Below are 12,038 nucleotides of genomic sequence, written 5' to 3' on the forward strand. Positions count from 1 at the left end.
CATCCCACCGCAGGGCCCCTGCAAACGCTGAGGGGAGAAGGTGAGGGGAGAGGAGACCCTGCGAACGGTGAGAGGAGAGGAGACCTCCGCATTGAATGCTGCAGCCGCTGCCTCCCGGGCCTGAGGCGGGAGCGGCCATGTTTCGGGGGCCCCCGCCTCGCTGTGAGGCTGCCTGTTTGCTCCGACTCCCTTTTGGGGGCACAAGAGGGGGTTTGGGGCCAGCTAGCCGCCCCCCGTCCCCTCCCCGGGTCCCTGCGGTGCGGCCGCGGGGTCCGCCCCGTCGTGGGTCCCGCTGAGGGGAAGGTGGGGGTGGCGTCGGTGGCGTCGGCGGGCCGCCAGGGGGCGCCGTCCCCCTTCGGACGGCAGCGCGGCGGCGGGCCGGAGGCGGGGCGCGCGGCGGGGATTGGCGGGGCGGTGGCGGGGGCGGGCCCGGGCGGCGGCGGGGGCCGGCGGCGGCGTGGCCGCGCGCCCCACTCGCGGCGGCGATGTGAGCCGGGCGGCGCGGGGAGGCGGCGCGGTCCCGTCCCGCCGCCCCGGCCCGGCCCGCCCGGCCCTGGCGCCCCCCCGGCCCGCCGGCGCACCCCCATGCCCGCTCACGGCCGCCCGCCGGTAGCGGCTGACGCCTGCGGAGCGGCGAGGCGCGGGGCCCCGGGAGGCGATGGCTGCGGATCTGGTGGTGCTGCTCTGCCTGGCCGCCGCCGCGGCCGCCGTGGAAGGTGAGGCGGGGTGGGATGCTGGGCACGCGTGGGGCCGGGAGAGCCGCCCGCGGCGTCTGCAGCCGGGGACCGGCCGCGGAACCGGCTCCCCCGCCGCGCAGCGCGCCGGCCCGGGGCTGGCTTCGGCGGGCGCGGAGCTCCCCTTGGCACCGGCCGGCCGTGCCAGCCATCCTCCCGCAGCCCGGCGGTGCTGGCGGCCCGGGGCTCGTCCGCGGGCCGTGGGTGGCCTCGGGAAGGGGCGGGGGGTTTGCCAGCTCTCGGTGACGGCTGCGGGGAACCCGTCCGGCTCTGCGTGGGACGGGCGGCTCCTCCGGATCCCGGCCCCGGGGCCGCGGTGGGGGACACCTCCAGGGTCCCCTCTGGGTCCCCTCCCCGGCAGAGCCCTGCCCGGGGCCGCGGTGAGGGACTGCCTCTGACCATCCTCCTCCTCTCGTGCCTCCCAACACGCGTGGGAGCTCAGGAGAGCTTTGTGGGAGACAAGAGGGGCTGCTCCAGGAGGGGTGGGCAGGGGGTTCCTTCCCTCGGGTCGGACTGGGCCAGGAGACGCCTGGCCCGGCGGTGGAGGCCCGGGGCAGATGCGTGGCCGTCCCTTCAGCCAGGTTCCTGCCCTTGGGCTGAGGTCTTTTCCCCCTCGCCCGCCCGGTGGTGGGACTCGCTGTGCACCGGGACGGTGCCCGCAGCCGCCGAGACCCAGCCTCTGGGCCGGGTAGGGCCACCAGGTCACCCCAGGCTTACGTTGGTGCTGCTGTCGGCATGGCTGTCGGAAATATTGCTTGTATGTTTTTTTACCCTTTATTTTGTTGATGCTCCCTTTTTTCCCCGGTACAACGTGGTGAAAGGGTTTGTGGCAGGGGTTGCCCAGCGCTCGAGCGGTGGCTGCGAGCAGGGGGTGCGGTGCCTGTTGGCAGCAAGAAGCGCGTGGTTGCGGAGAGATGATGCACGGGGTCTCGTGGGCGAAGCAAGCTGCCGGCCGGCATGGGGCTTGGCCCCTCCTTGGGGGGATTCAGCTGATGGGAGCGTGGTTGTGGCTGAACTGCAAGCTGCTGGAGCCCGGTGGCTCAGCTCTGGGCAGCAGGGAGCCAGTTCAGGAGCTGAAACGTAGCTGCGATGGTCTCTGATGGAGCGGTGTTGGCCGTGGTTGCCCTCCGCTCGCAAGCGTGCGTGCCGGATCGCGGTGGGCAGGCCCGCTCGCTGCCGTGGCTGCTTTCCGCTGGCTTTCGGCTGACCCAGGCGTTTGCTCTTCTTCTTTCTTGGGCTTCCTCCCTCGTTGCATCTCCGTAGAAATCCCTTGAGGTGGAAACGCTGATGCCTTGCCGAAGCGTGATGCAAACGGGTGCGTGTTCGGAAGCCGCACGTGAAAACGCAAGACCTGTTCGCAGCGCTTTGCTCGCTGGCGTTTGCAGCGTCAGCTGCTTGAGGCGCTGCCGAAATCGTGGCTGGTGGGGAGACCTCGGCTTGGTCCCTGTCTGAGAGCACTCCGGGGTGTTGTGTCTGTGTCTGCGTCTCACGCAGGGCCTTCCCTGGCTTGGCCCGAGCCACCCCTGGGAGTGCGTCCTGGGCTGGCACAGCCAGCGTCCCTGCCCGGGACCGAACCTGTTGAGGAGCGATGTTATTTCTACCCTGCTGAGGAAATCACTTGCATAGTAAAGTAGTATTCTGGGAGAGACCTTGGATTTAAGGGAAAATTTTGGCCGGGGAATTTCTGAGGCAGAGGAATTGAATCTGATTTGGAGTTAAGGTGAGAGTCTCCTGGCTTGGTCGTATAAAGAAAACACCTTTTTATGGAGCTTATTGAAATCTTATGGTTCCTCCTGGTGCAGGGGTTGAATTTGCTAGATTAAACCGTGGGTTTCTCTAAGCACCTTCTAGAGCCTGACCCACCCCGGGCTCTGGCTTCCCCCCCGGAGCGGCTCTGAGGCCGGTTTTGTCAGCAGCCCTCTCCGGCAGCAAGGCAAAGCCACGGCTAGCGCGCAGCTCTGCCGCGGGGCTGCAGCAGCAGCTGGGAGAGGGATGGCTCCCTGCATCCCACATCAGCCATCCAGACAAAAAGTCTTTTTTCTGGGATGGCGGAGGGGAGATGTTTGGGGGTCTGGACCGGGTTGGAGGGGGAGGAGGCTGCAGCCGGGGTCAGGGCTGGGGCTGCCTGCAAACATCTCCCTTTATCCTCCCTAAAACCTTGCTAACTCATTGCCTGCGGCACGCGAACGTGGAGATAGTAGAGTCGCTTATCTGAGTTTTCTTGTGGTTACTTGATTTTTAGCAAATCCTGTGGCTTAGCTGACATTTTCTGCCGGACAGCTGGATGTTTATAGTCGTATCTTTTTTTTTTTTGTGGTTTGTGAAGAGGAAGACGGACGTGAGAAGATGACAGGAGCAAATACTCCGTCTCTCCCACGCCCTGCAGTCACTCGGGAGCCGCTCGCGTGCTCGCTCTCGTGCTAGCTGAACCAAATATAATCACATTTACCATCTAGAGAGGGTGGTAATGGGCTAACGTTACACGTTTTAACTCTGGAGCTGTCGGAGTTCGAGGTGACGGTAGGTCAGGTGGGGCTGATGTCCATTTTGGTGCAGCTCCTCCACGTATGCTATTTAATCTGCCTACCTGCTTACCTATCCATCATCCCTCTGCCTCGCGCCTGCTCTTTTAAAAACCACTTTTTCCTCTCTGTCTCCTGTATTGCTGCTTGCAGCATCGTGGTAAGCAAAGCACGGGGAGGGAGGTGGAAAGCCCTGCTCGGGGCTTGCCAACCCAGCCTAGTTTTGCTTCCCGTGCTTACCTGCTCGCTTGCCCGCCTGGCCTTCGGAGCCGCAGCCCGGGAGAGGGCTGGGGGTTTGGTTCGAGCGCCACGTCCCTGGCTCCTGCTCCTTGCGTGCCGCCCGCCCCGGGTGCCCTCTCTCCTCCCGTTTTGGCTCGGGACACGCACATCTGTTGCAGGCATCCTCTGGGCTTCCTCCGCTGCCGCCGGAGCGGTGCCTGCGCCGAGCAGGCTGAGAGCTGGCGGCCGCCCCACCGCCCTTCCCATCACCGGCACCGCCTGGGCTTCCACCTTTGGCCCGGCTGCTTCGCCCGGAGCAGGGCGGCTCTCAAGGAGAAGCTGGAAATAAGAGAGAATTTGCAAGCTCTAGTATCCTGCGTGGCAATTTGCAAGTGCTGGCATTCAGTACTTTTTTTACACAAACTGTCTGGAGGGGGGGAAAAAAAACCCTAAGGGGAAAAACCTTATTCTTGGCAGGATGAGTGAGCCCAGATCTTGTCAGCCTGAAGGGAAAGCGTTTTGTCAAGTCATGGAAAAGGGACCTGAGACTGCAGATGCCTGTGTTGCCTTTTTTTTTTGATTAATTGCTGGTATCACTGACTCATTATGCCTTGCCTCAGTCTTCCTCCTCCCTCCCCGTTTGCTTCGGGCCTGGAGATGGAGGTGAAGCAAAGGCAGCATGCTGGTGTCTCTGAAGGTCCTGCTGGCCTGAAGCTGCAGGTGACCTCGATGGCTCACGCCACGCGGTGTGACAAAGCGCTGGAAAACCTGAAAAGGGGAACTTTAGTCCCTGGGATGCATAAATGCGGCTCAACTCATGGTGAAGATGGCCCTGACCTGGCGGCAGGTGACTTCATCTGCATGTGAATTTCACATTGGTCCCTTCCTTAAGGTAAAGGGCTTGATTTATTTCTTGCCTTAATTAAAGCTTTGAATTTCACTTTCCCCGAACGTAGCGCAGCCGAAAGTCGAATAACTTACAGTGCTCTGGCGGCTCGGCTCTGGAAGCCTCTTAGAGATGAAAACGAGCGCCGGCAATGATGGAGAGATCAGAAAAGCAGTGCTGAAAACGGAAAGCCTGCCTGTTGGGCTGTCGTTATTCGTATTTATTTGATGCTGAAGATGGTCTTGGAGCAGTTAATGCAAATGAGGGCCCTGAAGGAGCTATGTGAAAGGCAGGCATGGAGAAGGTGGGGTCTGGGATAAATGTATTTATTTTTCTGCTCGCTGTCTCTGTATGGAAATTGGGTTGCTGCACTGTGCTCCCATGTGTTTAGTGTGCCCTGTCTGCTGTGGCATGAGCTGCCAGGGGCGTTTGCAAGGTGGCCTCTTGCCCATCCCAGGTACAGCTCCTGACACAACAGGAGAGAGTAAAAACTTCCCACTGGCCTTAAAAATCGGAAGAAAATACTTGTGTTTGACGATGAAGTAGCCCAAATGTATCATCTGGCTCCGGCTCCAGGCCACAGTGCTGAAAAATAGATGTTTCTAGCAGAGATGGGTTCTGCAAGCTAAAGAAATACTCAGATTTAGTGAAAAGGAGAAAACAGGACCTTGGGCAACAGGTAACTCGAGCCTAATCAGGTTGGCGAAGTCTTGGGGACGCTGGTCCCTGGTGCAGCGGGAGTGCTGTGGGATGAGGCTGGTGGAAGAGATGCTGAGGCTCAGAGTGCTGTTTCTCTCTGTCAGAGATCCAGCCAGCCTGAGGATGCGTTTTATTTACCTCTCCCAGCTGCGGGTACGAGCTCATCGTACCCTTGCATGAAAATGGCTTCATGCAGGAGCCACAAACTCATGTGATATTGCCAGAAGGTTGCTCCGTGCCCTCTAGACAGACACAAGCAGGCGTTTAACAGCACAGCAAGGCTGAGTCAGGAGTTGGGGTTGGGGGAGGGAATGTTTTCCCCAAATATTCATTAGAATGTGAAAGCGCATTTCAATTTGACCTTGTTCTCTTTCTGCAAACGTTCGAGCTATCAAGCGTTGCACGCATGAATACTTAGAATCACAGACTGGTTTGGGTTGGAAGGGACCTTAAAGACCATCTAGTTCCAACCCCCTGCCACGGGCAGGGACACCTTCCACCACACCAGGTTGCTCCAAGCCCCATCCGACCTGGCCTTGAACACTGCCAGGGAGGGGGCAGCCACAGCTTCTCTGGGCAACCTGGGCCAGGGTCTCACCAACCTCACAGCAAAGAATTTCTTCCTAATATCTCATCTCAATCTCCCCTCTTTCAGTTTAAAACCGTTCCCCCTCGTCCTGTCACTCCATGCCCTTGTAAAAAGTCCCTCTGGAGCTTTTCTGTAGCCCCTTCAGGTACTGGAAGGTGCTAGAAGGTCTTCCCAGAGCCTTCTCTTCTGCAGGCTGAACAGCCCCAGCTCTCTCAGCCTGTCTCCACAGCAGAGGGGCTCCTGTTTGTGTGAGGCAAATGTTAAGCTCGGGTATTTGCTGGGTGGCAGTTTGGAAGGGCATAGCCCGGGTTGTGAGGTTGGGGAGCCGGAGCCCGCGTGATGGAAATGGTGCAGATAACGCACGTGGTGGGAATTCGGGTCCACTGGTGACCAAGAGCACCTTGCAAAGCAGCTCTGGGTGGTGGGGATGGCAGACACCACCCAGTAGCAGGTAGAGGCAACACAGCCCTCCTGCCCAGTAAATCTGGTCTTTCCCAGCCACAGCTGATTTTTTGGGTTTATTTTTTTCTTTATCACCATCCATTTTCCACAAAGTTTCATCGTGAGAAATGGCGAGAAAAACGGGACGTGTGTTTGTAGGACCTAAAGGGTCTGCGCTTTATGTATTTATTTCTCATAACTTTTGAATTATTAAAGCGCGTTCGGCGGAGATTAACTTTCCCTGCTCGATATTTATTATTGTTTAATTTCCCTGGAAGTTTGAGCTGCGAGAGCTTTGATAAATGGGCTGAAAGGTTCTGTAGTTTCGCTATAGCTAATCTAAATATCCCCGTATCCTTTGCTGAAAAGCTAATTTGTAATTTCCTATGGTAATGCCGCTTAGTGAATTATAATGATGCACCGGGGTCTGCTTTTCCTCCCGATTCTCTGCCGGGGGAGTAACGCTACCATCGGAAAATGGTGTGAAACCTGGAAACTGGCCATTAGTCCCCTAAATTTTTGGTCTAATAACAAAAATCCAGAAAGCGTAGGGACCATATGGTCTATTTTCTCACGTCCGGGCTGGGAAGCATCTCCTCTGGGCTGGGTTTCTGCAGGAGGGCTGGGAGCGGTGGCTGGAGATGTGCTGATGCCACGACCCGGCCGCCCACATGGGTTTGCATCCGATGATGTGCAGAATCCCTGCTCCTGGAGACCTCTCCCACCACCCCAATTATAAACAAGTGTTATCAGTCTTTTGAATAATTGAAGAGGCTTTCTGTTGAATATTTAATTACAATAATGTTTGGTTAGCAGGGGTTGTTGGTCTCCTTTAGTGCAATTGAGAATTGCTGCAAGAAAACAACCTGTTAAAAGAAAATGTTGTCTATGATCATTGATTTTTCTTTTTTTTTTTTCTTTTTAAACTAATCAGTTATTCAGTTGAAATTAGTTAATTAGCTCAGCTCCATTAAGACTTTTCGGCATTTCAACTTGATGTTTCTAAATAATTATAGTTTTGCCTGCTAAGCCCACAACCCAGGGTGACCTAATTACTATTAAAGCGTACACGCTTTGGTCTGGCTTTAATCAGTTCCTGCTGGGAGCCCCGCCGTGAAAAAATCACAGAGGCATCAGTTCAAAGAGGAAGGGGCTCTGTGCCCAGCCCCGGCCGAGGAAGATGACTTTCCTTTGGCCTTGCTTCTTCCAACCTAAACTTGGTGGGTAGGATGCTCCCGGGGTTTTGGGTGGGATGCTCCCGGGTTTAGGAGAGGAGCCCGAGAGCAGCCGGTCCCTGCAGCCCCCAGAGCATCCCCTTGGTTGGCATCTCCGTGCTGTCCAGTTTTGGGGCAGGTGGAAGGTGATGGCAAGCGGTCACCTGGAAGGGTGAGGAATGATTTTAGTTAATGAGTGTTCATTTGCTTATTTTCGAAGTTGTTCCTCTTAATCATAGAATCACAGACTGGTTTGGGTTGGAAGGGACCTTAAAGACCGTCTAGTCCCAACGCCCCTGCCACAGGCAGGGACACCTTCCACCAGACCAGGTTGCTCCAAGCCCCATCCAACCTGGCCTTGAACACTACCAGGGAGGGGGCAGCCACAGCTTCTCTGGGCAACCTGGGCCAGTGTCTCACCACCCTCACAGCAAAGAATTTCTTCCTAGTATCTAATTAATAAGCAGGCGGAATCTTTTCAAGGTCTTTGCAGGTGGGAAGGAGAAAAAAAATACAGTATTAAGTTTATCTTGGAGTTTTTTTCTAGTATTAAGTTTATTTTGGCCTTTTTTTTTTCTTTTTTAATTTGGAAATAGCCATGCCAAGTAATTAGGGATTAGTAAAGCCTCAGGTATGTGCTTTAGCTTAGTGAGAAAAACGTTTAATATCTGGGGAGGCATCCAGTCGGCGTTAACTGGTGTTTGAAGCTGATTAAGCTTTAATTTGTTATGCAGCAAATAAAAGTGGTGGCTGGGAATAGGTAAGAGGCTGTGGAAATCCTTGCTTTTAGGCTGTTTCTTCCCATCTGAGATGGAGGCTTCGGCACGACTTTAAAAGATTGTTTCGGGATCTTTTCTCCCAAGAAGTCCCCCTCGCAGTCCTGCCTGCCTCTCTGATGTGCTGGTACCCCGTGCACCACATCCCAGCAGGAACTGGGCACCGGATTTTGGGTGATTCAAACCCAACTGGCATCACCTTGGATTTGGACACGGCTGGGGTTTGATGTATGTTTATTTTTTTGAGGGGAAGGGCAGCTCAGCACACTGCCCTGCTATCGGGCAGCACTGGATGCTCTCTGCTTCTGGCTCTGCCATCTCCAGCCCTGCAAAGCCCGAGACCTGTTGCACGTCCACGTCTTTGCCACCCTGTTCCTATTTTCTTCCCATTTGCAGGGCAGAGCATGGGGACGCTTTATTTTTGCTTGGTCCTGCATACCAGTCCCAGGGCAGGGCAGGTTGCCTTCTTGTCACCTTTGGGGTTTGGCTTGGGCTGGGGGGTTGCTTCTCCTTGAGCCCCAGAACCTGGGAAAACAGGGCTGTGGTGTCTGATGTTGAGCAGAGGATCAATCCCCCCGTGCCCACTCCCTGCCGTGGGGTGCTGTGGGTGACACCCAACATTTACCTGGATGGCGAAGCAGGAGGGACCTGGGGCTGCTGTGGGTCCCCTTGCTCCTGGTGCTTAAACATACGCTTCAGATGGAGGGCTGGAGCAGGGAATGGCAACGATGGAAGTTTTATGGAGGTTTTTTATTTCTTTTTTTTTTTTTTTTTGCAATCAGAGGCTGGGGATGGGCTTTTGATTACTGGAGGCCTCCGCTTGCTTCAGCCGCTTCCTTAGCCGCAGGGTCGGAGCCGACTCATTATCATCCTCGCTAGGGTCCTGTTGATAGGAGGATAATTGCTTTTTTGCTCAAAAGACATTAAATCACCGCAGAAGAGTGGAAAGGGTGTGAATTACATCTTCCCTGGGAAAAGCAGGAGCCCAGCGGAAGGCTTGAGAAGGACAGGCTGTCCTCGGGAGGGAGGAGGAGGTCGGGGCCGGCTGTGGGGGTCTGCTGCGGTCCCGTTGGGGAACTGGGAGTGGGGCAGCCTGGTGTGCCGGGGATGGGCTGGAGTGGCCCGGGGAAATAGCTGAGGGCTGGTCTTGGTAGGTGGCTGGGCACTTTCATTTTATTTTATTTTTTTCACCCAACACCTGTAGCTTCATATTTCTGAACGCCTGAGGAGCGAGGTAGACACGTAGGGACAGAGCACGAGAGGAATGGTCTCCGAGTCCTCAATGAGGCATCAGCGCTGCTTTTCATGTGAAACAAAGGTTTGAAAAGAACAAAATTTGGCTTTTCGGGATCACCAGTGTGTTGTAGAAGTACCTCCAATGTACTGAGGGCTTTGCATCGTGCTGCCTTGCAGAGGGTACTTGTGGTGCCTGCGAGGTCGCTCCGTAGGTGTTGCTCACCCGGGGTGTGTAGCAGCACGGAGATGCCCTCACCGTGTGGCCGCTCCGTCCCCGCGCTTCTGCCGTAGTTATTTTTAAAGCAGTGACGGTGGGTCTCTGCGTCCTCTGTCGAGTGCTGGAAATTATGGGCATAACCCAGCTGCGGATGAGCCCGAGGTGCACAGAGCTGCTCCTCAGCCCGTGGGGTTTGGCTGAAGCTGTCCAGAAGCTTCACGCAGGCGGGTGATTTCCCTGGAGACGCGTGGCCTTTGCTGCCTGAAATGCTGTCTGTGCTTTGCCTTTGAGCCGAAACTGCTGGTGGGGGTCTAAGTCATTTGAGCTCGTCAGGCTCCCGGCAGAGGTGCCGTGAGGTCACGTACAACGATGTCATTGGGACCAGATGCAGAGCTGTAAAGCGGTAATTTCTGGTATAATAAAATCTGAGATGGAGAAAAGCATCAACCGTGCAGGAATCAAAGGTGCTGATGGCTTTTTCTTTGGACCCAGCTTGGGCAGGACCCCTCCGAGCTCCCGGCCGTGGGCTGGCGATGCCCCCCCGACCCCCAGATGCTGAAGCTGACCTCGCGGAGGAGAGGAGGTGGATGCATGCTGTAAGGTCGCGAGCTGGTTGTATTCGGTGTCTTTCTACAAACCGGCTTTTATCCGTGCGTGGGTTATTACCGAAATGGCTGGCACCGCTGCGCGTCCGTGGGAGTGCGGCGCTGAAAGGCTCGCTCGAAAGCCTGCCCACCGCTATAAAAACCTGCTCATTAACTTCAATGGGCTTTGGCCCAGGCTGGAGAAAACGGGCTGCTTTGAGAAGGATGCTGCGGAGGGCACCCTCCGGCTCTGCCTTTGTGTGCTGGGGCTGGGCAGGGTCAGGGAAACCCCAACTTGTGCACAGTCCAGTCCTTAACTGGTGAGTAAATGGTCCGGCTGCCTCCGGCCAGTGGGACCCCCTCGGCAGCATCCCCAGGGCTCCCTGGGCTTGGGGGATCCCTGTGCCCTGATAACCCCTGGCACGGACCCCACCGGGCTGACGTGCGACTCGGTCACTCGCAAATACTCGAGTCACCAGCCCAGCAGATTTTTGGAGGTGGTTTGCAACGAGGCACTTTTTTTATTTATTTCTTTAAAACCTTGCGATGTTCAGGGGAAACAGGGATGTCTTTGAAGCATTTGAAGTATTCCTAACAGGTTACCTTGAAAGCTTTCTTCAGCCTTGAATGAATCAAAGTGCAAATGTTTATAATGCAACACCCACACGGGCCGGGAGAGGGATTTTATTAAGGCAGGAGAGTCAGAAAACAATAATAATAAAACATGTTTTATGAAGTTGGCAAGAAACTTATAAACTAGGTGAAGTTTTACAGCATATGAATTTGATACAAGCTGTAAATTTGAATTCCCAGGCCGGTCCTCAGGTCTTGCTCTTTATTACCTGAAATAACATCCTCCACTTTTAATAGCCGGCTGCGGCAGAGCGAGCGCGGTTTTATCTTTCTAAATGATCCGCCGAGCGCGTCTCGTCATCAAACTTCTGCCAGTCCTGAAGATTTCAGCCCTTTTGCTAATTAGCAAAGAGCTGCTGTTTGCTTTGCTGTGGCAGGGGGGACCTTGGAAATCCTTGCATACACCCCCTGGTCTGGATTAGTTAGTTTTTTTTTTTTTCCAGCAGAAACCAGTGACGCATCGCTGGCCAAGCTGGCTTTGGTGTCCCCCTCTGGGGTGGCATTTAACGACCCCCTGCCCGCCCGCCGTGCCGCCAGCTCCTCCGTGCTGCTCGGCTCTCGGCAGCTGTACGGGAGGGAAGCGTATAGAAACGGTTTGTCAAACCCCCGTCCTGTGTGTGCACACGCCGGCAGATCGTTCCTCTTCAAAAAAAAAAATCTGTGGTTACTTAAGTAAAGCGTTCGAGCTAATTGCCAGATTATTCCCTTTAAAATGGGAAAGTAATTAGGGATGTTTTTTTAAAATAGGCTTCCCACCCTTGGATCTGCTGGGATTAGCTACGTGGGTGTGTAAATATTTAGTTTCCAAGGACTTTTCTTTTTTTTTTTTTCCCCTTCCTTGAAGAAACAGTAACAATAAGCAATTGAAATGAGGCAGCAGCTATGCTTGGACACTTTCCCCAACACCCAAAATATAATTGAAATTAAAGATGGCCCCGCAAAGGAAAATGAAATTGAAGTTTTGCTGGTGCGACACACCAAGCTGGCTTTCAAAACGAGGATTTCCTCTGCTTCTGTTTGAAGCTGGAGAGGTTCTGCCTTGGGGTGCTGGGATGCTCGGGGTGATGGGGAGGCAGTAAGAGCTGTGGCTGAGCGTGGTGGGCTTGGTTGGATCTTCTGCCTCCCGCTGCCCCGGGGGGATTTTTGAGCTCAGTGCCGTTCGTGGAGGTCTCTCTTTAACATCCAAACAAGTTAGACTTTTAGCACCAAGGCGCTTTGATGTTTGGATTCAAAACCATGTCTTGTTTGGAAACTTGTTGCAGTTTCGCTGTGTGTTTGTAAAGCTGGG

At 55.2% G+C, this 12,038-nt stretch overlaps 1 protein-coding gene across 1 annotated transcript in view; it reads left to right on the forward strand.

Moving 5' to 3' along the window:
• The first annotated feature begins 586 nt into the window (after positions 1-586).
• Positions 587-12,038, forward strand: part of EPHB1 (EPH receptor B1) — a 74,891-nt gene continuing 63,439 nt past the window's right edge. The window contains exon 1 of the mRNA XM_068421192.1: positions 587-716. Coding sequence (XP_068277293.1) covers positions 659-716 — 58 coding nt within the window. The 5' untranslated portion in view covers positions 587-658. The remainder of the gene's footprint in view (positions 717-12,038) is intronic.

Source organism: Nyctibius grandis, chromosome 32 (genome assembly GCF_013368605.1).
Source record: "Nyctibius grandis isolate bNycGra1 chromosome 32, bNycGra1.pri, whole genome shotgun sequence".
NCBI classification, from domain to species: domain Eukaryota; kingdom Metazoa; phylum Chordata; class Aves; order Nyctibiiformes; family Nyctibiidae; genus Nyctibius; species Nyctibius grandis.